The sequence below is a fragment of the Canis lupus genome, chromosome 2 (genome assembly GCF_011100685.1).
Source record: "Canis lupus familiaris isolate Mischka breed German Shepherd chromosome 2, alternate assembly UU_Cfam_GSD_1.0, whole genome shotgun sequence".
In the NCBI taxonomy this organism is placed as follows: domain Eukaryota; kingdom Metazoa; phylum Chordata; class Mammalia; order Carnivora; family Canidae; genus Canis; species Canis lupus.
In genome coordinates, this window is record NC_049223.1 from 35,658,074 (window position 1) to 35,684,041 (window position 25,968).

A 25,968-nucleotide genomic window follows, 5' to 3' on the forward strand; every position below is an offset into this window, starting at 1 on the left:
AATGGTATAGCCATGTTCAAACAAAAACAGGCTGGGCAGGGATCCCTGGGTGGCTCAGCGGTTTAGCGCCTGCCTTTGGCCCAGGGAGTGATCCTGGAGTCCCGGGATCGAGTCCCGCATCAGGCTTCCTGCATGGAGCCTGCTTCTCTCTGCCTGTGTCTCTGCCTCTCTCTCTCTCTGACTCTCATGAATAAATGAATAAAATCTTTAAAAAAAAAAGAGGCTGGTCATAGTTTGCTGACTTCTGGTCTAACCAACTGTTCTGGAACAACTGGGTCTCCATTTTGAAGGAAAATAGTTAGATCCTCACTTTATGGTGCTCACAAAAATAAATTCCAGACATATTAAACACTAAGTGTTAAAAATAGAAAAGCAATATAGTTTTGAATAAACAAAAACTTTTCTAAGAATAACACAAAATCAAGATGGTATCAAGGAAAGAGACTGGTTTCATTACATAACATTTTCATTTTTCAATGTGGTGACAATTATCATGTAAAATATGAAAAGAGAACTTCAACTTCCAATTAACAATGCCAAAACTCCCATGGAAAAACATCTAAAAATGCTGACACAATGTTTAAAAAAACACCTTAAAAGCATGGAAGAAGTGCTAAGATGGTGACAAACTGCTCCAAGGTAACCACAGCACTGTAACACTGTTCCAATACCACTTTGGTGGTTGTGTATAGCAAGGGTGGACAGGGATTAAGGTTCAGTTTCTTCCTAATGTGGGGAGTCTCATATGAGATTCTCTCCTCAGTAGCTAGGAACCCAAAAGGCTACATCCTGAGGAAAGGTGAACATAATAGGTTCACAGGCGAAGTCCTAGAAAGCCTAAACTCCAGGGTGAATAAATGCAGAGAGAAAAATATTAAAAATAATGAAAATAAATAAATGCCACGCATATACAACATAATAAGTGGAGGGCTAAATATGATATTCACTGGCACTGAACCTGAAAGTAAAAGAAAGTGCCAAAAAAGAAAGAAAAGAAAAGAAAGGAAAAAGAAAAGAAAAGAAAAAGATGGAATACTTGAAGGAAAAATAGTGGTGACTTTTCCAAAAGTGATGAAAGATTTCAATACACAGACTCAAGCAGCTCAGAGAATACCAAAGAATAACACAAGAACTACATCATGGCACATCATCACAGTAAAACTGCTAAAAACCAGAGGAAAAAAATTCTCAAAGTAGTAGGCAGTGGAACATAATTACCTTCAAATGAACAACACTAACAATGACAGTGGAGTTATCTTAACAAAAAAAGGGAAAACAAATAATATCCTTCAAAAACATAGGTGAAATAAATATATATCCAGACAAAAACAAGAGTTTATTACCAGTAGACTTAAACTAAAATAAATGTTAAGGGGAGTAATTATTCAGGCAGAAGATGAATAATTATCACAAAAGGAAATATGGGAACACACATAAGCACAAAAAAACACTAGAAAAGGGTTTTTAAGTGAATATTGATATTATAAATTAATAGTAGAAATGTTTGTGGAGCCTAAAACATGTAGAATTAAAATACATGACATCAATGCTCAAAAAGAAGGTATGTAGTAAGTAGAGTTAAAATGCTGTAAAGTTCTAGCATTATTTGTAAGATGGTAAAAGTTATAATTTATATTAGATTGTAATAAATCAAGGATGCATTTGTCATTTCTAAGGTGCCTGTAAAGATAGTAAAAAGAATGTTTAACTAAGAATAGGGTATACGTGAAATAAGTTTCAAACGAACCTGTAAGAAGATATAAACAGAAAAAGACACAAACTAGAAAAAAAAAAAATCAAACAAAACATATAGCAATATGGTATATATAAACTCAAACGAATCAAATTCTTTGCAATGCAAGACTAAGATCATCAGACTGGATTTAAAAAACATACACATTAAGTATGTGCTGCTTGCAAAGGGCACACTTCAAATAAAGACACAAATGTTAAAGGTAAATAAAGGAAAAAGATACTAAACAAAAGAAAGCTGTTGTACTTATATTAATATCAAATAAAGATTTCTTCTTTAATAATATAGTGGCATTATTATTGTTGAACACATATTTCATAACGATAAAGGGTCAATCCACAAGGAAGACAATTCTAAATCTGAATACATTCAATAATTTAGTTTCAAAATATATAAAGTAAGAACTGATTAAACCAAAGGAAGAAAGGGCAAATCTATAACCACTGTGGAAGAATTAAGACCTTTCACACAATTGCACCCAAAAGCATAAGATACCTAGGAATAAACCTAACCAAAGAGGTAAAGGATCTATACCCTAAAAAGTATACAACACTTCTGAAAGAAATTGAGGAAGACACAAAGAGATGGAAAAATATTCCATGCTCATGGATTGGCAGAATTAATATTGTGAAAATGTCAATGTTACCCAGGGCAATTTACACGTTTAATGCAATCCCTAACAAAATACCATGGACTTTCTTCAGAGAGTTAGAACAAATTATTTTAAGATTTGTGTGGAATCAGAAAAGACTCCAAATAGCCAGGGGAATTTTAAAAAAGAAAACCATAGCTGGGGGCATCACAACGCCAGATTTCAGGTTGTACTACAAAGCTGTGGTCATCAAGACAGTGTGGCACTGGCACAAAAACAGACACATAGATCAGTGGAACAGAATAGAGAATCCAGAAGTGGACCCTCAATTTTATGGTCAACTAATACTCGACAAAGGAGGAAAGACTATTAACTGGAAAAAAGACAGTCTCTTCAATAAATGGTGCTGGGAAAATTGGACATCCACATGCAGAAGAATGAAACTAGACCACTCTCTTGCACCAGACACAAAGATAAACTCAAAATGGATGAAAGACCTAAATGTGAGACAAGATTCCATCAAAATCCTAGAGGAGAACACAGGCAACACCCTTTCTGAACTCGGCCACAGTAACTTCTTGCAAGATACATCCACGAAGGCAAAAGAAACAAAAGCAAAAATGAACTATTGGGACCTCATCAAGATAAGAAGCTTTTGCACAGCAAAGGATACAGTCAACAAAACTAAAAGACAACCACAGAATGGGAGAAGATATTTGCAAATGACGTATCAGATAAAGGGCTAGTTTCCAAGATCTATAAAGAACTTATTAAACTCCGCAGCAAAGAAACAATCCAATCATGAAATGGGCAAAAGACATGAACAGAAATCTCACAGAGGAAGACATAGACATGGCCAACACTCACATGAGAAAATGCTCTGCATCACTTGCCATCAGGGAAATACAAATCAAAACCACAATGAGATCCCACCTCACACCAGTGAGAATGGGGAAAATTAACAAGGCAGGAAACCACAAATGTTGGAGAGGATGTGGAGAAAGGGGAACCCTCTTGCACTGTTGGTGGGAGCGTGAACTGGTGTAACCACTCTGGAAAACTGTGTGGAGGTTTCTCAAAGAGTTAAAAATAGACCTGCCCTACGACCCAGCAATTGCACTGCTGGGGATTTACCTCAAAGATCCAGATGCAGTGAAATGCCGGGACGCCTGCACCCCAATGTTTATAGCAGCAATGTCCACAATAGCCAAACTGCGGAAGGAGCCTCGGTGTCCATCGAAAGATGAATGGACAAAGAAGATGTGGTTTATGTATACAATGGAATATTACTCAGCCATTAGAAACGACAAATACCCACCATCTGCTTCAACCTGGATGGGTATTACGCTGAGTGAAATAAGTCAATCAGAGGACAAACATGATATGGTCTCATTCATTTGGGGAATATAAAAAATAGTGAAAGGAAATAAAGGGGAAAGGAGAAAAAAATGAGTGGGAAATATCAGAGAGGGAGATAGAACATGAGAGACTCCTAACTCTAGGAAACGAACAAGGGGTGGTAGAAAGGGAGGTGGGTGGGGGGTAGGGGTGACTGGGTGACGGGCACTGAGGGGAGGCACTTGATGGGATTCTATATATTGGCAAATTGAACACCAATAAAAAGTAAATTAAAAAAAAAAAGTCAAGGGGTGACTAGCTGGCTTGGTTCGTAGAGCACAGGACTCTTGATCTTGGGGTCATGAGTTCAAGCTTCATGTTGGACACAGATTACTTTAAAAAAATTTTAAATGAAGATAAAAAAATCAATATGTAGAATTGATAGGATACTCCCATTAGCAGTCTTCCCACTCTGTTGCTGGAATGGTGTATTGATTTAGTACACAAATATTACAGCACTCAACATATAAACTTACCAATACTTGGATTCCAGCTCTCATTTTTGCCACAGCAAGGATGGGAAGCCCACAGCTAAGGCTTCATACCATGTCTCACACTAAAAATTATCTCAAGAGCTGAGTAATTTCAGTTTGTAGAATTGTATGAAATTCATACACGACAAAAACAAGGGAGTACATTTAGCACCTTAGCAGAGAGGGAAGGAGGATACTCTTACCAGCCAATGACTGCCTCTTTGCTGACAAGAGCAGAAAAGAAACTCTTATCAGCTGACTCTTAGGTAAGACAGTATGTCAGTGCCAGTGTCCATGACTCTAGCTGCTGCAACCCTGACCTCTTTAGCAGATTCTAAGCAGTTGTGCAAATGGGAACTACAGCTTCCAAACCAGGCAGGCAGCCAACGTAGTCTCTAAGGACCCAACTTGCCGAGTGCCCTGCCAGCTTTGCCAAGAAGTCTGAGACTGCAACTTCCCTTCTGTAACCTATGCTCTTCCTCCAAGCAAAGGAACAGACTGACTTCTGCAGTTGCTTTATGCCAGTCACTGACCTATTTCATATTTCAGAAGGGAGAGAAATACCATCAAACAAAAGCCTTCACCTCATCATCTAAATCAGACTCAAAGACAATCTTTAAAAGGTCATGGGGCAGAGCAGGGAGGTAACAGTGCTTGCTGAAGCCATGGAAGAATTTTCACATGTGCCTGTCCCCAACACACCATAGGATTTTTTTTTTCTGTAAGACAGTCTATGAAGTAATGCTAACTCATTAGGTCTGGGCAGGGAGGAAGGTTGCTACTGAACAAAAAGGAGAGTGATTGGGAGATAAAGCTGAGGATCTGAAATCACCCTAAGGACATCAGCTATTATACAGCAGATAAATCTAGTACTCCAAAGCTTAAAAGTGCTCCTTTAATTCCTAGGAAAGAGCATGGTCCACTATGTTCAGAGCAATCTGTAAACTTTTCTAAAGACTTTTGGTAATAAGCTATCATGTTAGGAGAAGTCATTCCCTGAGTAAGACATTCCAGCCCTTTCTCTGAAGGCTACAGGGCATTTCCCCTTTACTTCTTCTCCCATCACTTCTGGGGGATGTACTGAAAATGGGAAACTGCTCTATGAAGAGCAGTCTGGCTCTACACTTTCCTAGTCCCAACCTGAGGGATCCTCCCTCTTTCCTAAGAAAGGAGGCCTATAAACAATTGTTTATTAGGCCTATAACAAATTGCAAGATAAAAAATTAAGAGTGTGACAGTGCAAGCTGGAGAGGGAACCTACAGAGACATGGATTAACAAACTACAAAAAACAAAATAAAACTCTTTAAGATAATTTGAGAAACAGTGAGTGTATATCTGATGATATTAAAGAACTCCCACTAAGTGGGGAGTCTGCTTCTCCATCTCCCTCTGCTGTTCCCCCTTCTTGTGCATGTGCATTGTCTCTCAAATTAATAAAATCTTTTTAAAAAAAATCCCAAATGTGATATACATATTCATATTCTTCTCTTCACACACATATATATATTTATGTATTACATATGAATGTGTGTTTTTTTTACCTTTCCCAAAATAAATGTTTTGGGTTTTTTCTTTTTTAAGCCAGATTGCTTCCCTGAGATCATTAGGGTGTCTGATTCTTCTCAGACAACTGAGTGAAAGGGTACCTTTTCTTAACTGATCCTATAATTGAGAAAACCACCCTCACCATCTCTGTAAGAAAAAAACCACCTGAACTCAGATTTAGACTCTTGGAGAGGGAGAAGGGATGAGATGCCTTCTGTCTCAAAAGCCAGCACCAAAAAAAAAAAAAAAAAAAAAAAAAGCCAGCACCCTGGGATCCCTGGGTGGCTCAGCGGTTTGGCGCCTGCCTTCGGCCCAGGGCATGATCCTGGAGTCCTGAGATTGAATCGCACGTCGGACTCCCTGCATGGAGCCTGTTTCTCCCTCTGCCTATGTCTCTGCCTCTTTCTCTCTCTGTCTCTCATGAATAAATAAATAAAATCTTAAAAAAAAAAAAAAAAAGCTAGCACCCTGTCACTGTTAGGTGTCCAGGAGCCAGACACCATTACATTTTTTTGCTCAGAGGGTGGGGACTTGCTACATCTGTGGCTCAGGATGCAGAGAGCCTACAGCAAGGTAAGTCCCTGGTGAGCAAGTACTGAGTAGAGGAGTCTGTTGGATGCATCTCTGCTTGTCTCACTCTTCCCCCAATCGGGCTCCTCCCTTGCCCAATTCTTTTTTTTCCTGCGTCACAAACACAAAATGGAGTTAGCTGGGAGCAAAAACAATCTGTCTAAAATGGCTGAATGCAGTAGGGAGTGCCAGGCAATAAAGTGAAGGGAAAGGGCACCCCCTGCTGTCCAACAGAAGGACCCTATTTCTCTTTCTTCATTTTTGGGTATGTTAAAATAATCCATCCTACAGAGTCCAAGCTAATTTTGTCATGAATCTAGATTATGCTGAATTCTAAAATTTAAGCAGATTAAGGCACAAGAAGGGAAGATAATTTCTAGTCTCTGAAGAGAAAGAGTCAAGGCACAAAGTCAGCGGCCTGAGTCCCAGGGACTGCTTAGTTCTGATCAGTAACAGCTTCTAAGTGCCCCCAGAATGGAAAGGAGGTCCTATGTAGCACAGTATTCCCCAACTGCAGTAATGAGCTAATGGCCCCCGGAGTCCCACAGCTGAAGCCATCATTTCCCCAGGAATTCCTGTTGTAGGCCTCTCTCAATGAAGACCACAAACAGGAAATGGAGGACAGGGAGTTGCCTGACATCCTGGAAACTAAGTTCTTAAAAATGGCAGGTGGGAGTGAGTAAGTGAGCTAGAAAAAAGGACCTTGGGAAAATACTGTTGAGAACACAGCCTGGCTCAAAAGAGCGTGCAGGGCTTTAAGATTCTGTAGGACTGGAAGATTCAGGCTGCTTTATACAGCCACTCCACCTAACCTTCATTCTCACACCCTGACTCAGGACCACATATTACTTACTCTGCCTGAGATGAAGCCTGAGGTATTTGTCCCTATCCTACAGGTAACACCCTCCATAATCTCATACTTCCCTTGAGTAACCCAAGTACTTTATGACTAAGAAGGAACACATGAGAAAGGTGGAAAAAGTGGAAACATGCTGAGAAATCTGGGGATCCAAGTCACCACTGGCTTCTACTCACTTAAATGGAGCAGAACCAATGTGTGAGCTTATCCAACCTCCATGAAGAGAGATAAAAGGCAGTACATATAATACAGGTGAGCAAAGAATCACAGGTTAAAAAAAGGGTGGGGGGGCTCTAATACCAATATAGTTCTGATATAACAGAGCCTTTGGGGAAGAGTTCTAGATCTGCCTAGCTTACCTAAAAGCTCTGAACACTTAGTGGTAAGATCCCCAGGAAATAACAACAAACTTTCTGTGAGGGTAACATAGCTATGAAATCATCAAATCCTCCCAGCATATAATAAGCCATGTCTTAAAGCTCTACATGAGCTCTCTGATTCTGAGGAAAGGACACAGCAAGAATGCCTGATCATGTGCTGCTAATTTAAGAAGGTGCCCATGTGGAATATTTCTACTTTATGTTTCCCACAGCTATAATATACATGAGGGAAAAATTCAGCACCTCAAAGCCATTTGCAAGTATACACTATAGGAGAAAAAAACCAGATTCCTATCACTAACTTCCTGGCCAAAACAAATACCCAGCTGCTAAGTCCCACAGAACTAGATCACCATGGATGTGCAGGCTTTAAGGAGAGACTGAACAAATTGGCAGAAATGGATAAACCTGAAAGACATGAACAAAGGCAAACTCAATTCCAAAAGGACAAAAATCAAATGCTAAGAGTTAGGAAGAAGGGAGCAAGTAGAAGTCTGAAAGGGTGGCAGAAAAGCACTTTTAGAAATCTGGGCACTTCTCAAAACATTTGATCACTTAGACAAGAAGTCAGAGTGTCTCACACAGTTTCCCAGCACACCCAGGACAATGACTCAGTACAGCAGTGCTCAAGAAGAGATCAGTCAGGGATGGGAGTGAGGGTGAGCTGGAAGGATAGGCAAGGGGCAGTAAAAGCTAGAGGGCAGGAGAAAAAGCATCAAAATAAGGCACTAGGTGTACAATTTCTGCCTTTCTTAAAAGAAAGCCATCAGAATATAACTAAGATCCACACACTGCAACTGGCTGACATATTTTTAAATTCTCTTTTAATGTGTAAGTTCCCCTCCATCTCATTTTTCCCTTGAGATTTATTTGTTGAAGAAATCAGGACAGGGCACTGGTGAAAAGCAAAGTGCTGGCCTAGTACCATAGCAGTCCCTAGAAGCAGGCACCTCTGAACAGGCCTGCCTTCCCCTAAATGCTAGTTTCTAAATCTAACAGATCAGGGGTCAAAACCTGGCCTGGTATTGACTTGCTAAGAAATATTAATAAACAAAAGACAAATTAATTCTGTACTTTCAATTTCTCAGTTATAAAATGAAGATACCACCTATTAGGCAGCACTGTTACAATGACTGGAAAGAACAGATAAAGAGCTCCTACCACTCACAGCATCTGATATCAAACAGATATTCTTGAATCAGACTGAGAAGGCAAAATACCTTCATCTTTTTCTAGGTGCGTGTAACAGTTTTAATCTCTGCTGTGTCTCATCTAAATCCTGAGTAAACTGCACATTTCTAAGGTATTTTCTGTAACAAAGAATCCTTGAAACACCCTCCATTTTAGTCAGGGTCCTGGGAGGCGAAATAACAGGGTAAGAAACTAACAAAGAGAACACATGCAATAAATACCCAGCCCCCAGCCTGAGTCTGCCATGGCAGCAGCTGGTTTCCTTCGTCATATTGCTGTTTTTTTCCCTTTCTTTGTTCCTAAGGTGGAAGCCAGGAAAGGGTGGAGAAAGCAGGAGGGGGGCGGGAAGAGGGGTGGGGAATGAGGACAGCACCGTCATCAGTTACTGAAAGTCACCTGATATTCTCCTCCAATCCCTAGTCTCTGACCTCACAATGTGGAACCTGAGCCAAAATAGCTCAACTGCGCACACCCCGTGGCTGAAAAGAAAAATGCAAGCAGAGTAAGAATGGAAGCAGAAGAAAGGGGGGCACTTTTCTTTGAAGAATTTCAGCAGTTCTTTCCAAGAGGAATTTTAAACACACACACACATAACATCTCACTTCTAATCTAACAGATAGCAAAGGAAAGGATAAGACTCTAAAAACCTAGTTCAGATTACTGTAGGATCTCAGGAAGGAGGAAAGATTCCATCCTATCTTGCATACATACATAGGGCTACCAGTGCCCTTCTGTTGTATAACTGGGGTTCCCTCACCCAGAGGGATGATGTTACAGAAGAACTCTTAAAAGCTTTTAAAATTGGAACCTGATTTTTCAAAGATAAGCAGGCTAAGAGTATAACACAGAATGAAGCACAGATATTGTTACCTATCCTGTAGAGCTGGATATTAGCATTCTGCTTTGTAAATATTCATTTCTTAAGTCCAAACACTTTGAAACACACCACCATTTAAAAAAAAGATTTTATTCATTTATTCATGAGAGGGAGGAAGGCAGAGGCAGAGGGAGAAGCAGGCTCCCCAGGTGGAGCAGAGTCTGATGTGGAGCCCTATCCCAGGACTGTGAGATCACAACCTGAGCTGAAAGTAAACGCCTAACTGACTGAACCTACCAGGTGCCCCTAAAGACCTTTTTCAAGCTGGCAAACTTTCTTAACCCTTCTGTTCTTCCTAGTTAAAAAAATAAATAAATAAAAAATAAGATGACCACGTTATAGAGAAATTGAAAGAAATCTAGCACCATACTATATTAGCATACTATAGCATATACTATACCATACTAGCAATACTATAATTGCTATAGTATTCTTTAGGGAATAAGGTATATTCCCTTCTAATCTTTTACTTCTGCATTTTTTTCTGTAAACACAATTGCAATAAGGGTTGTACATAATAGTTTCCAGCTTTTCCTGCCTAGCACTGTGTCCTCCTGAGCATTCTTTCAAGTTGCTCTGAAAGGCAATGTGCCGGAATTCTAAAACAGTACAGTTAGAGTGTACTAAGTTCTGGAGCAGTTATCTCCAGAGCAAAAACTGAGAAGGAAGCAAGAAAAAAATGAGGTAGGTCATCCCTTTCCTTTAAAGACCATATCCCTCTCTGGAGTAGCTCCTCTATGCTAGTGATACAAAGCTCTGCTCCTGCTCATGAATATAATGCTCCAGAATTGTTAAATGTCTGGAAGGGCTCAGACCAGAACTTTCCAAGTCTCTCTTCTCTTGACCACAATGGCTGGAAGGCTCCAGGAGGAAATGCTATACATTTAGAGTTGGTGTCTTCAATCATTTATTACATAAAAGAGTTTGCAGGGAAAATAGGGAGAATGAGAGGATACACAGGCATGCTAAGTTTTTGCAACTACCATTTCAAAAAAAGGAATATTACTTTATTTTTTCTTAAAGATTTTATTTATTTATTCATGAGAATACACAGAGAGGAGAGAGAGAAAGAGAGAGGCAGAGACACAGGCAGAGGGAGAAGCAGGTTCCATGCAGGGAGCCCGACACGGGACTCGATCCCGGGTCTCTGGGATCACAACCCGTGCCACAGGCGACGCTAAACTGCTGCACCACCAGGGCTGCCCACCTAGATTACTTATGCAGAATAAAACAGGTAACAGAGAAGCAAAAAGCCCCAGAGGAATCATCCTATGGTGGAGACATCGTGAGTACTCCCTGAAAACTGGTCTATAACCTTATGTTTACAGGAAAACTAGTACCATAATTGCAGAAAATTAATTCCTGAAGCATATGAGGGATGATGCTGAGAACAGTGCTGCTCCCTTGAGGCAGATGCTTTGGGCTCCAGCAAGTAGCAGTCTAGGAGCACTGGATCACCCACTCTCCTGCTTATCCCAAAGTCCAGCTCTACTCTTGACATTTCCTAGAGATCCCATTCCTCCTCCTCAACACATTTCCGATCCCTACTCTGCATGGTAAGCAAGAACAAGAGTTACATTACATCTATACCTTTAAGCTCCTGAGGTGCCTGGGTAGCTCAGTTGGTTAAGCATCTACCTTCAGCTCAGGGCATGATCCCAGGGTCCTGGGAGGGAGCCCCACATTGGGCTTTCTGCGGGGAGCCTGCTTCTCCCTCTCCTTTCCACTTGTGCTCTTTCTGTCTCTCTCAAATACATAAATAATAATAATAATAAAAAAAACAGAACTAGCAAAACAAGCTCCTTATGCAATCCTTACACTAAAGTTGGAAATTAGCAATAGAAACAGACATGTAAATGTAGGGACTGGGCAGCCCCGGTGGCGCAGCGGTCTGGCACCGCCTGTAGCCTGAGGTGTGATCCTGGAGACCTGGGATCAAGTCCCATGTCGGGCTCCCTGCATGGAGCCTGCTTCTCCCTCTGCCTGTGTCTCTGCCTCTCAGTCTCTCTCTCTTTCTCTCTCTGAATAAAATAAATAAATTTTTAAAAAAATTTTTCTTAAAAAAAAATGTAGGGACTAAGTGTAAGATGACAGAGAAGTTTAGACAATAGTGATACCTTATGTTTGGTTGAAGCCTCAGACAAGGCCATTTAAAAGGACATTTTGTCAGATATCAAATCTGAAATTCAGCAGGTAATGTTGGATGATACTTGGGTACCACAGGCACACACAAGTCTGAATAGAGGCTCTAAAACTGGGATTAACTTGGGATAATTAGGAGTTAACAAATGATACAAAAGGGTTGACAATAAAAGCCTTTCTGCACCAGCAAACTCTACCCAAGGTAGGTCTGGGGAATTCTTTCAAGGAAATAAATTCAGTATACTGTCTCTGGGAAGTTATAAGTATATAATTAGCTGTTAGTTCTGTTACGTGCTTCAAGTAGCTATTCAGTAGAGACAGAGATGGGATTAAGAATATGAATATCATGGGGTTACAAATATGTATATAATGAACTACCAAGCTGGTAAAAAATAATTTTCTATTTAAGCTAAATAGAAAGGCTATGCTTTCATGAAGGCTAAAAGGAAGGCTATGCTTTCATGAAGTTATCAGACTAAAACAAAAATGAAAACATTCTCCAGCCTCTGTGTCCTCCAAAAAACACAAATGTTGCTCCTATTAAAGATACTAGCTGCAAGGGGAAAAGATCCTTTTGCAGAATAGCAAGCTTCGGCTTTCTGTCTTTATTTTACTGATGAGTCCTCCAAAGGAATTTCCTGACAGATAGAGGGCAGCATACCAAGCAGTTTGTATTGGAAAACAACAGAGGCGGTCACTCTCTAACATGACTGTATCATTCCCCTACGTAACAATGACACATCTAAAACAGAAGAGATCCATGTGCCATCTGGTGGCGAAAAGGAGAAAGTGCACACTGCAGATATATCAAATTCCCCCAGTTTAGAAGGAATTAAAGTTTAATTATCTTTATCTGATGACACCCTCCCTAAATCCCCACCAGTAAGTCTTCTGTGGAAACTAAAACTGCAACCTTCATGCAAAAGTTCTACAGTTTTGCATTAGTATAGCTCTATACCCCCAAATACTAGTTGTAAACAAGCAGCAATTTCTAATGACAGACACCTCAGTGCAGGGAAAAAGAATGAAACTCAGAGCAAAACAAAGAAAACTAATACAAGAGGTATATTTTAGCAAACAATCAAAGGAGTTTGAGATGATGACTAAATAAAACCAAAGAAAGCTTATGCAAGCAAAAAGAAAAATATATATATAATAAGACCAGAAGTTTCAAATTGAGAGGTATCTTTAGGTTAATCTGTCTCATTTTACAGATGAGGAATCAAGGTACGAAGGAAAATTTCTGGTGCAATCTCATTAGTGGTCAGATTAAAACAAACCATCAGTTTCCCCTATCAGATGTTACAATAAGTAATTTCTTATTTTTGATGGAAGGGGAAATTGGTACAATCCTATACCCAGCAATGTAGGTCCAGAAATTTTGTTTCTAAGAATATACCGTGCAGAAATGCAAGAATACAGAGATAAATATGATTTTTCCTGCAGCACTGCTTATAATATAAAAAACTGGTAACTTCTCAGTAAGGGATCAACTGTATAAATTTATATTATGCATTTGATAAAACACAATTATCCATCAGGGCGGCACCTGGGTGGCTCAGCTAGGTTAAGCAACTGGCTCAATTTCAGCTCAGGTCATGATCTCACGGTCTTCCGATCAAGCTCTTCCCTCGGGCTCCACACTTGGTGGAGAGTCTGCTTGAGATTCTATTTTCCTCTTCCCTTCTCCTCTATGCTCACTCTGTCTCTCTCCAAAATAAATAAAACTTTAAAAAAAAAAAAAAAAGAATACAACTATCCATTAGAAATAATGAGGTTTATCTGTATGTAATGATATTAAGAGATGCTGAGCCATGTCAAACAAAATGCAGAACAGTATCTACCACTTGGGATTACAAAGATTACATTAAGATATGTGTATACTGGGACGCCTGGGAGGCTCAGTGGTTAAGCGTCTGCCTTCAGCTCAAGGCATGACCCTGGAGTCCCAGAATCGAGTCTTGCATCTGGGCTCCCCATGTGTAGCCAACTGTTCCCTCTGCCTATATCTCTGCCTCTCTTTGTGTCTCTCATGAATAAACAAAATCTTAAAAAATAAAAAAAGATATGTGTATACTCTCATATTTCTGTAGTTTTATCTTTAAATCCTCTTAAGTTTCCAGTAAGGCTCTATGAAAATTTCCCACATTTCCCCACCTGAACTACAAAGAGAAGAGGATTTTGCCTGTTCCTTTATTAGAATAACACATGCAGGTGTAAAGTATGTTAACCATGGTAACTCCAATGCAAGGTGAAGATTTTTTAATTTTATATTTTTAGTGTATTTTTTGCACATGTTGAAAAGAAGGCATCATGACAAACAACAAAGAGGACATCTACACCAGCCCAAGTCCACTGCATGAGAGAGCGAGAAGAAAAGTAATGCTGAGGGAAAGACAGGTCTCTATTAGAGCAACAAGGTGGGTTGATGTCATAGGAGATTTTGCTAGTAATGGACCACAGAATTCCAGAGGATAGAGAATGGGTTTCAGGCACTCAAGTAGGATCAGAGGAGGAGACCGAATAGGATACACAGAGACCCATACGGGAATTCAAGTATAGGAGAGGGTGACCTGGAGGTCTGGGGCTCTTATGGGGAGTAATATAAACCAAGATAAATAGCCTAATATTAGATACAGTGAATTCAAGGCAAATAGTGATAGAAAGGTTGGGAGTAGAGAGGGTATGTGAAAGGGATAGTTTAGGTTATTTTTTATACCCCTGATGATGGGGAGAGGACAACACAAATGTGCAGGGCTCCTCATAACTGCACATTTGTGATTTAAGTTTTTAATTTTAATTATTATTATTTTTTTTTAGAGAGAAAGGAAGAAAGTATACGTGAGGAGATGGGGAGAGAAGGGCACAGGGAAAGGAAGAGGGAGAATCTTAAGTAAGCTCCATGCTGGGCATCTGGATCTCATGACCCTGAGATCATGATCTGAGCCAAAATCAAGAGTCAGATGCTTAACTGACTGAGCCACCCAGGCACCCCAGATTTAGGTTTTCTAAATCACAAGCATGTATCATCTGATATTATGGAACTTCCCAAGTACTTTGCACTAACAGTCTGATCCTACTTAGAACCAAGAAAATTAATTAAAAGACAACAATCTCGGGGCACCCAGGTGGCTTCTCCCTCTCCCTATGCCCTTTCCCCTCCACTCCCTGGCTCGTGCTCTCTCTCAAATAGATATCTTAAAAAAAAAAAAAAGACAACAATCCCAACAAATATTCTCTTGAATAGCACCTTGGGTCCTAATCCTATACACTTGAGAGGAACTGAATCCTATACACTAAGGAACTGAAGGAGCAGACATCTTTCTGTCAAAAGACTCACTGAATAATGTAGAGCATGCTGAGTCTTGTTTCTAGGGGTTACAAAGTCTTGTTTCTAGGAGTTAAAGTTGAAGGAACTAAAGAGATTCACTTGGACATTTCCTGATAAAGATCCAATTGACGGAGTGCCACCTAGTAGACAGAGAGGATCACGGGAAAAAGACCTTTCACAATCTAGGGGGAAAGAAGGGATTGCTTCCCCACCACAGGTTCCTCTTAAAGCCTGAACCAAGAAAGTTCTGGGAGAGCAAAAGACGGCTGTTGCCAATAGTTCTGACTTGTGGGACAATAGCACAAATCTTGGGAACCTGACGCACAGTCAAATCCTAACTAGAATACTGTTATTGTTTATAAAATTCTAAGCTCTTGGTCAATACCTTATTTTTTATTTTAGCCAGTTCTTTCTGAATCACTGCTGAAAACAACTTGGAGAACTGTTCTGATTCAGTTTCCATAATGTACCTCACACTTTAACAGGGAGAGGGGGTCTAACACTACATGTTGTCCAATGTGCACCTACTCAGCGTAATTAGCTTATGGATCTCATGAGCCCAAAAGGTTTTTGGAAGCAAGGAATAAACCTAAAAAGGAAACTGCCACTGTACTCAGGACAACAGTTACCACTTCTCACACAGTTTCAAGAGATACTACTTTTCATGAGATCATGTCATCAACACAAGGGAGTAAGGAAAGCTGAATGAAAAACTAGTTATCTTATTCAAAGAAATAATGACCGGAGGTCACCGCAGTGAAGAAAATGCTCCCTAGGAAAAGACTGAAAAAAAAAAAAAAAAATTAACATGTTCCCAAGGAATTCAAGAGAGACAACAAAGACATTATGATAAAAGGTTCCTTGCTGATCACCAAAAGGAGGGTGAAAAAATGAAAAGAACCAGAAGTTTTATAGTACTGCCCATCAAGTCTGAATTCAAAATATTCCCTGGCAAGGAATAAACTGAGTAAATTCATGATTAATATGGGAAGACCAGAGTTCAAAAACAAGAGACTAATCCTTAAGAGAGAAAAAAGTGTAAGAGAATCTGTAGTATACATCTGAGGACTGGTTCCTCATTCTGGGCTCTTCTCTTAGTAAAAAGGCTCACATCTTCCTGAACCATAATGATGCAGGAGCAAGAGACCCTTGATTACAGGAGGCAGATGTAAAGTATGAGGTGGGTATTTTCTTTAATGTCCATTCCTGGAGTAGGTATACAGGAAGTTTTGGCTATCAGTAAAACATAAGGAATACAGCCATATCTAACAAATAATAGACACTTGTATTTGGCAAGTAAGAGAGGAAATAATGCAATGTTATGAAAACCTAGTGTCCAAATAACTTCCTCATCAAGCCTGGGAACTACTGGCTTGTAATCATCTAAGTAAGACTTTCACTGTACTACATAAGCAGGTCTTATTTCTCCAACTAGATTCGTTTTGCTATAATTGAATATACTAGAATCAGAATATGTCTCCTCTTTCTCACCTCTAAATATCCAGCATCTCACCTACTTTCCCTAATCTGCTGTTCCTTTCTTGTACTAAGAGTCACTGCCAGGTACTAAGAAGTGCCTGAATGAAGTGGTTGCAAAAGCCAGCATATCCTCTTTTTTCATCTTCTGTCTGGGTCTAAGCTTCCAAAAGTTTTCAGGACAGGGACATATGCTTCTGGGAAGCAGAGGGCTGGAGTAAGGACTCTGGAATCACACACTCCATGCATGGTCTGAATCCTGGTTGTGGCACCTATTATATAGCCTTGTAAAAGTTATTCACGCTGTATCTCTAATTCTTTATCTGAAGGACAGAATACTTATGGAATGGTAAAATTAAATGATTTACTATCATTTAATTATATCATCAATATTAAGAGTATGAATAAGAGACTTAGTAACTGAAATTGGTTACTTACTTGAAAAACAATTAAGGATGAAGATCTCCTGAAATTTTATACTGGTCATGTTTAAAGTACCAGGAACAAAAGAAACCTTGCTTTCATATTGAGGAGATGTGGGTCTTCTGAGTGCTCACCTCTGAAGTTGCTAGAACTTGAATTTCTCTACCTGATAAAAGCTTTAAGAAACTCAAAGTTTTTTTTACTTAAGTGTTTACTTTTTTACTTAAGTGTTTTTGGGTATGTTGTGAGCAAAGGGGTTACTTGGGAAGTCTGCACTGAGTTTGCCAGCCTGAACACCAAGAGAAGGAAGTTCAAAACTGCATTAGGAAAGACAAAGGCAAATTAGCTACCACGATTACAGTGGTAATTACACATGGCATCAGGTCCCTACACAGCACTTCTGGCTGCTACCTGAGGCCTCTGTGTATGGTATTTAAGACAACCATTTTGTTCCCAAGAGACACGTTCAATAAGCCCCAACATTCAAACACCTCTTGTACCACCACAGATTAACACACTGACTCAAAGGAAAAGAAAGCAGGTAGAGAGAAGAAAAAAAGTAAAACAGGTAGCATTAAAGTCGGTAAAATATTAAAAATCCAAAGAAGAAATAATTTTTAAAAGGGGGAGGTAGTTCTTTTTCGGGAGGAAATGAATGAAAATATAGACGTAGCAAGGGCGACAAGCAGCAGGCAAGTTCTGATGTGCTGAGTGCTGCAAGTAGGTCAGAAACAGGTAAACAAATACTCAGGATTATATTTGACAGGGAAAAAAAACAAACCTCTCCCAGGCATTTCTTTAAAATCATTAAGATTTAGAATGTGTGGGAAACTGCTCATGATTTAGTAATTTTCAAGAACACATCCCCTAGTGTGTCCTAATGAAAAGAGGAAGAAATTAGAGTGTCAATTTAACACCTCAAAGTGCTAACTGAAGCAAAAGATAAAGACAAGCTAGAAATTTCCTCCATCACAACAGCAGCAATCTAGTAGTGCAGATTACTACCTGAAGATCAGTATTCCACTAAATTAAAATGACTAATTCACATTCATTTTTTAAAATCAGAGTAATACACAGAGTTTTCTAAGAATAATTAGAGGGGGGAGCCAAGGCTGGTAGAAAGTTAGAACCTTCCATGAAAAGAAAGTAGTTTCCAGGGCAGAATCTGAGAGCTGAAGGAACATTAAAAAATCTGGTTACTTGGGATTCCTGGGTGGCTCAACGCCTGCCTTCGGCCCAAGGCGTGATCCTCGAGTCCTGGGATTGAGTCCCACGTCAGGCTCCCTGCATGGAGCCTGCTTCTCCCTCTGCCTGTGTCTCTGCCTCAATCTCTCTCTCTGTCTCTCTCTCTCTCTCTCTGTGTCTCTCAAGAATAAATAACTAAAATCTTAAAAAAAAGAAATCTGGTTACACTGCTAAAAATGACGAAAGAGATATGGTCTTCTTGGGTATTTTTAAAACACTATCAATTCACAGTGCGAATAAAATGCCAAGGAAGAGCATGAAACTGCAAACCACCTAACTATAATCCCTAGTAATGCAAATGTACAGAAGAAGGGGGTGACAGGCAGGAGGAATAGGGCTGCCCAGTGTGAGTGTGCAGTGATGCTCAGAGGACAGAGATGCTCAGAGAAAGGGCCTTATGCCACAGGCCAACGTAGGTGTATATTTTGTGAACTTACAAATTAGGAAGTCATTTGATTTTGAGTTTCTCGGTCAACTAGTCTTCACTGATATACAAGAATAGCCTAAGTGGTCATTATCACAGTATTTTTCACTAAACAGGTAGAAGTAATCCTCTTGACTGAGCTTTAGTTCAGAAGATGACAGTGCTTCTAGAGTACAAGGCCACTTTGCGCTGAGTGAAGGGCAAGAGATCACACCTGGGTACAGCGATCTTACACTCTCAGATACACACACATAATTAGAGGCCACCAAAGGCACCTAGCAATGTTAGGCTCCGTAAGAGAACAAAGTGCAGCCTGGTTCCATCAGTTCACTTAAGGAAAAAAAAGAATAAATGTTTATTTACTGGGGGTGGGGAGAAGGCAGAGAGAAGAGGGGGAAATGCTCAAAAGTTGCACTTAATTTTCATCACTAGGGTCATAATATACCTCTAAGGAAACGAAGAGACACTGTAAGATGGAAATACAAAATGATTATGCTACGAATGTCATTAAATTCAAATACTGTATCCCTCAAGGAAATAACTACAAGTGCCCTGTCACAAGATAGCACAAAACCACAAGAATTAGGAAGTGAAGAAAGAAGAGGGCAAAACAGATCAGCTCTTCTAGAGCAAACGGGAAGATATGAAGGTGAAAAAGAAAAGCAAAAATTTATACCAAAAAAAAAAAACACAAAAAAACAAAAAAAACCCCACACACATGGACCAGAAGACAAGATCCCTGGATTTGGTCATTTAACCTTGGGCAAGCTACCTATTCAATTCAAACATGCTACAGAATGTAGCAAGTATATGGCAGCTTTGACCTAAACTTAAAACAACTGTCTATGCTGTCAGTTAATATCACAGTTACTGGTCCTTCTGGACTCTTTAAAAAAGGGGGGGGGGGGCAGAAAATAAATCAATCCTCTATCTCAACTCAGTTTTCTAAGAAATTCCTTTACATCTGTTACATCTTTTGTCTAATGTTCACGATACCCAATTAATAGGCTCTTCTGTATTCTTACCTTTTGAAGCTGGAGGAGCAAAGGGCCAGGAAGAGGAAAGCATCAGATATTGGAAAGAAATGTAAGAAAGAAAAAGCATCACATATGGTTGTTATTGTAGACAGTCACTCAATCACCTAACCTGTTAAAGACTGGCCCAACCCTTATTAATTAAGTTTGTAGGTCTGGGATGGTACCTTAAAGACAGGACCAGAATCAGTTCAAGAGTATTATCAAAATGGGCCCCCTAATAAGCTTCCTGTCACCTTACTCTCATTCCCCAACATGTTATAATGACAAAAAAAAAAAAAAAAAAAAAATACCTACATGCAAAAAAAATGGGAAAGAAAAATAACAAAATGCAACAGTTTTCTTTCCCAACCCCAGCATCCCTGGGATCCAAAAATATCTGAATTTCTTCCAAAGGGGAAAAACTACCTCTCTTCAACTCTCACCCAGGGAAAGGAATGGAATGGGAGATCCACCTAAAGGATATTCTAAGTCCTATACTGGACCTGTGCACGGAAGAGGAAGGTACTCACTCTTGGTCTGGGCAGAAAAGGTAAGAGTAAGTTTGGCGAAAAGTTCATTGTTCTCAAAGCGGTCCTCCTTCACCTTTGTCCAGAAGCAGTCCTGGGACAAGTCCTCAGCAACAAACTGTAGATACAGGCAGGGTGTTCAGAGTTACTAAGCTGAGCCTTGTACTTTCCATCCTAGAAAACTGACTAAGATGCAAAAAAGGGGAGTGATGGTTCTCAGCATTGTCTCACTAGGGGAAGATTAATGTGAGACACAGAAGAGCTGCACTCTTTGTGGTAAGGTCAAGACACAGTGCTTCCACTTTTTTTATTGGTGTTATTCAAGAGCTAGATCCAATTATGCTACTTACCCTCCTTCTAACCTCAAATCCTCTAGTTTTAGAAAAATCGAGGCTTTATTTTACATCTTTCCTTGTTCTACAACATTTTTTCCCATCAATTTGGCTAACTATGACAAATTTGTTCAATTTATAAATAAATCCCTCAGCTCCTTTAACTTGGTTTCTGGAAGCAGAAGGGTGATGCAGAATCACAGGGGCCTCAATTACATAGTGGGGACAATACTGTGCCATGCAAACATATCCTCTCATTTAGCTCATTTATAGGGGAGTGAGATAGCAGGGTGTATCCATAAATCCACCATTTTCAGATCAGCACTACTATCAGCAGCTTGCAGACTGATGAAATGACTGTTGTCAAATTCTCTGTTACTATGGCAGGGTTCTCATACCCTGAGAAAGAAAGACCAAAACATTAACTTAAGGATTTGTTTAGCTTTTGTAGCAGAGTATAGGGCCCAAAGAATTCTTCAAAGTGATGTCTGGCATACAGAAGATGCCTAATATGTGCTGAAGGAACATAAGCGTGAGTGGAACCTGAGAAAGACAGATGCTAGCCCTAAGAAAGGGAAGCCCTTCAATCCCTAGGTGGCTCAGTGGTTTAGTGCCTGCCTTCGGCGCAGGGTGTAATCCTGGAGTCCCGGGATTGAGTCCTGGAACATGAGGCTCCCTGCATGGAGCCTGCTTCTCCCTCTGCCTATGTCTCTGCCTCTCTCTTTCCCTGTGTCTCTCATGAATAAATAAATAAAATCTGTAAGAAAAAAAAAGGGGGGGAAGCCTACCTGGGCACAAAATACAAAATAGGAAACTGAATTGGTTTCTTACTACCTATTGAGGAAAAAATGGAGAGAAATTCTCACCTTGGACCAGTTTGGCCTTCGGAGTTGCACCTCTGGCTTATAAAGCTTCTTTGGGGTTAATCCAAATGGCAGAACTGGGGCTACAGGAACTCCAAATCCAAAAGGCGGAGGTGGAGGCATACCCATTCCAGGAGGAGGTGGAGGAATTCCAGGACCTCCAGGAAATGGAGGGGGTGGAGGGATTCCAGGACCACCAGGAAGAGGAGGAGGAGGAGGTGGTGGCATGCCTGCTCCTCCAGGCAAAGGAGGAGGTGGGGGGATGCCAGTACTCCCGGGCAAAGGAGGAGGTGGGGGGATGCCAGTACTCCCAGGCAAAGGAGGAGGTGGGGGGATGTCAGTACTCCCAGGCAGAGGAGGAGGTGGGGGGATGCTAGTACTCCCAGGCAAAGGAGGAGGTGGGGGGATACTAGCATCCCCAGGCAAAGGAGGGGGTGGGGGGATGCCAGCACCCCCAGGCAGAGGGGGTAGGGAGATGCTACCATCCCCAGGCAAAGGAGGGGGTGGAGGGATACCAACACCCCCAGGCAAAGAAAAGGGAGGTGGTGGAGGAGGAATGGTATCATCTCCAGGAAGAGGAGCTGGGGGGGGTATGCTAGGCTCCCCTGGTAAAGGAGGGGCTGGAGGTGGAATAACAATGCCAGGAGTGGGGGCAATAGTAGCATTGCTAGGAGGGGCCACAGCAGTAACTGCAGCAGAGAGAGAAGCCACTTCTTTCTTGGCATCTTCCAGTTCCTTGGACAGCTTAGCAACCTAGAGGAACAACATCAATGGAAGTATTATTCCTCACTCCACATCAGGGTCTACTGGGCTTGGGAAGGACCTAAAAAACTACTTAGTCCAGAGTTCTCATTTTACACATGAAGACACTAAAAGGAGTCTGACAGATGAAATGATTCCCCCAAAGTCACACAGATATCTAGTGGCAGACCCAAAACTAGAACTCAAGTCTTCATGTTCTTAGTTTGGCATGCTTTGCATTAAAAAGGCAACTTCAACCTTTATGTGAAATTGTCCCTTTAATTAGAAAAAGCAAAGTTCAAGTAAATCAATTATTCTAAAGAAATAACCACATAAATGATCAAGATATCAGATACCACAGATCATTAGATCATTTAAATCATATTAACTGCAAAGAGAGTGTGAACATTAATCTGTTCAGAAACAGCTAAAATAAGAGAAAATTAGCAAACATACGAAGAGTTTTTTTGGATTTTACTCCTGAATTTATGAGACAACTATTAGTTTCATTTCTGGGTATTACTGTGACTTCTTTTATTCTCCGTATTGCTCATCTTTCCCAAATTTTCTATCGTATGTTTTGAAATAAAATAAAATAAAATAAAATAAAATAAAATAAAATAAAATAAAATAAAATAAAATAAATAAATAAAATAAAATAAATTAAAATAAAATAAAGTAAATGATTTTTAAAATAAGCATCATCTAACTAGATCACCTACTGGTAGTCAAACCCTCTCCCGGAGTAAGATAACTGACTCCTGCTGTAAGACAGGCCTGTCATGAGGCTGCTGATGGCATGGAGGTCACTCTGCCTTGCCTGCTCAGACATTACCTCTCCTGTGAGCTGAGACACCTCTGCTTCCAAGTCCTGCTTCTCTGTAGCAATCTGCTGCTTTTCAGAATCCAAGGCATCCTTTTCTCCCTGAAGATCCTGGAGCTTCTGCTCAAAGTCACTTTCCATCTTCTTCATTTCTACCTGTAGCTCATGTCGGGCTGTTAACTCTGAGTCCAGCTAAAGCAGAAAAGAATCAGGCCCCTAGTGAGCTCCCCATTCCAGCAAGAAACAATGTTACTCCCCAAAATTCTTTGCTTTGTTCTAATTCTTTAAGGAGCTCAGTTTCCCAGGAAATGCCTGGGGGAAAAGACCACCGTAATTTTGACCTTAAAATCAAGTTAAAGAAGGGGGAACTGGGGATCATTTCTACAAGTCTTTCTAATTTGGGGAGTTAGATTAACAAATAAAAACTACCCCCCCCAAAAAAAAAAAAACAAATAAAAACAACCTAAGACAAATACTGTATGATTTCACTTAAACGTGGAATCTAAAAAACAAAACAATGGGAGGACACCTGGGTGGCTCAGTGGTTGAGTGCCTGCCTGATCCTGGAGTCCTGGGATTGAGTCCAACATCGGGCTCCCTACATGGAGCCTGCATCTCTCTCTGCCTATGTCTCTGCCTCTCTTGGTCTCTCATGAGTAAATAAATAAATAACAAAATAAATGAACAAAAAAAGCAGAAATGAACTGACAAATACAGAGAACAAAGAGGTATTTACCTGAGGGAAAGGGGGTGGGAGATGGGTAAAATAGGTGATGGAGAGCAGAAGGTATGGCACAGGGAATACAGTGAATGGTATCATAAGAGTGTTGTATGGTGACAGATGGTAGCTACACTCGTGGAGAGAACAGCATAATGTACAGAGTTGGTCAAATCACTATGTTATGCCCCTAAAACTAACATAACATTGTGTGTCAACTGTATTTCAATTAAAAAACAAACAGGGATGCCTGAGTGGCTTAGTTGGTCAAGCATCCCACTCTTAATTTCAGCTCAGGTCATGATCTCAGGATTATGAGATTGAGCCCTACCTTGGGCTCTGTGCTCATCGCAGAGTACACTTAAGATTCTCTCCCTCTAGGGGATCCCTGGGTGGCTCAGCAGTTTAGAGCCTGCCTTCGGCCCAGGGCGTGGTCCTGGAGTCCCGGGATCGAGTCCCACATCAGGCTCCCTGCATGGAGCCTGCTTCTCCCTCTACCTGTGTCTCTGCCTCTCTCTCTCTCTCTCTCTCTCTCTCTCTCTCTCTGTGTGTCTCTCATGAATAAATAAAAAATATTTAAAGATTCTCTCCCTCTCACACTCCCTTAGGCAGCACATATACTAACATTCTCTTCCTCTCCCTTTGCTCCCTTCCCCACTCCCATCCTGCAGTTACGCGCGCGCACACACACACACACAAACACACAATACTCTCTGTTAAAAAAAAGGGGGGGGGGTTGGGGAGGGACAAAAAAAAGCCCAACAAATAAACCTAAAATTTTAAAGAAATTTAACATTGTTAAGACATTTAAACCAGAGCAGCTATGGTGTACAATCCCAGCCTCTAGGAGCAAAACCCTATCAACCACAATGGAAGTCCTTAACAAATGAAGAGGGGAAAAAAAAAGAACCTGTCCCTGTTTTAGAGATAAGAAGCCTGAGATGCCAGCAAAACTGCAAGAGCTGTCACTGTTATACGTAAGAGTCATCTGTCATTCTTGTCCTACCCAGGGGCTCAAGAACTGTACACTACTAACTCCTCAGTATCATATCCATATTAGTTTCTCCAGTGACTAAGCTACACCAGAAAGGTTTCCCCTAGGAACTGCTACTGGGTGCTGAATGCCTGCAAAATATCACAGGTAACAGTTTTACATGTCAGAAAAAAATCATAATCCTTAAAAAGTAAAAGAAAGGAAAGGCAGAAAGAAAGAAAGGCCTCAATGTTTTTGATCTCTCACACATACCTTTTTTTCCAGCTCTGTAGCTTTGGCTTCAGATTTCTCCACCTTTGTTTTATCAATCATTTGATCTGAAAAGAAGTAGTCAGTAAGTGAAGCTACTATCCTCTCGTCTTTCCCTCACTACCTACACCCCTTCAATATAACAAAAGGGCAGTCTTTTGTCCATTTCCTTATTTGTATTATCCTTCTTAAAATGTTCTGCAGTAAGCAAAGAAATAAATCTTTAGTTCAACATGCAATTTCTGAGTGCCTTTTATGCAGTAAGGCTACCATGCTGGGTGGCCGGGAGAGTGCCCACAAGGGGTACTTAAGAATATCCGAGACCAGCAGGAGGCAAAGATAACAGGTAAAGTCCCTTCAAAAAGTGGGGTGATGTGTGAGCGGGGGTAAATTTTTACATTTATGAAACACTAAACCAACACTAAACCAATTATATCCACAATTCCATGGGCTCCCTAAACTTTCTCATAGTTCAATACTGAATCTCTGAGAATAAAGGTTTAAGTTTTACGCAATTACCGGGCTCTGCCACCCTAACAAAGCCCTTTCTTCACAGATAACTATGCCTCATTACCTAAAAATAATAGCCCTTGCAGTAACTCTCTCTATATTCCTAGTATAGATGTTGGTTAACACCTAAAGATAAAAACAGAAATACCTGGAAACTAGAAAGATATCTTCTCTAAAAATTTCACTGGAAGATAAAAAAAAAATGGAAGGTAGAGTATGGTTTTAAGGAGCCAGACAGAAGAATATACTTACCAATCAACCCCTCAATATCAATCTGGAGGTGTCGGCACTTGAAGTCAGGATCAGCCCCATTCTTATGCAAAACTATCTGAGAAATACATTCTTCAATCAACCTATAGTACTGAGGTCTATGGAAGGAAGAGAACAAGGTTATTAGAGGAAAACCAAAATATAATTTTCAGAAGCATTCAGGATTAGGAAAAGTTGACTGCTTTCATAACAGAGGGACCTGAGAAGTGTTCCCTAAAAGACCTTCTCATAAAACTAACAGAAGT

The 25,968-nt window shown here is 40.3% G+C and overlaps 1 protein-coding gene and 1 long non-coding RNA gene across 5 annotated transcripts in view; one reads left to right on the forward strand and one right to left on the reverse strand.

Annotated features, from left to right (window-relative positions):
• Positions 1 to 25,968, reverse strand: part of DIAPH1 (diaphanous related formin 1) — a 97,613-nt gene that overhangs the window by 26,786 nt on the left and 44,859 nt on the right. For all 3 annotated transcript variants that reach the window (XM_038530398.1, XM_038530400.1, XM_038530399.1), the window contains 6 exons: positions 25,706 to 25,821; positions 24,947 to 25,011; positions 22,995 to 23,174; positions 21,422 to 22,171; positions 20,227 to 20,341; positions 19,706 to 19,714 (listed from right to left, as the gene is read on the reverse strand). In XM_038530398.1, the coding sequence (XP_038386326.1) occupies positions 19,706 to 19,714; positions 20,227 to 20,341; positions 21,422 to 22,171; positions 22,995 to 23,174; positions 24,947 to 25,011; positions 25,706 to 25,821 (1,235 nt within the window). The remainder of the gene's footprint in view (positions 1 to 19,705; positions 19,715 to 20,226; positions 20,342 to 21,421; positions 22,172 to 22,994; positions 23,175 to 24,946; positions 25,012 to 25,705; positions 25,822 to 25,968) is intronic.
• On the forward strand, positions 10,148 to 20,362 carry LOC111092023. Of its 2 annotated transcripts, none has more exons than XR_005355460.1 (3): positions 10,148 to 10,323; positions 14,062 to 14,201; positions 20,111 to 20,362. It is a non-coding gene; the product is annotated as an uncharacterized LOC111092023 (long non-coding RNA). The 2 variants fall into 2 exon arrangements; XR_005355461.1 differs by having other exon boundaries at positions 10,152 to 10,323; positions 20,144 to 20,362.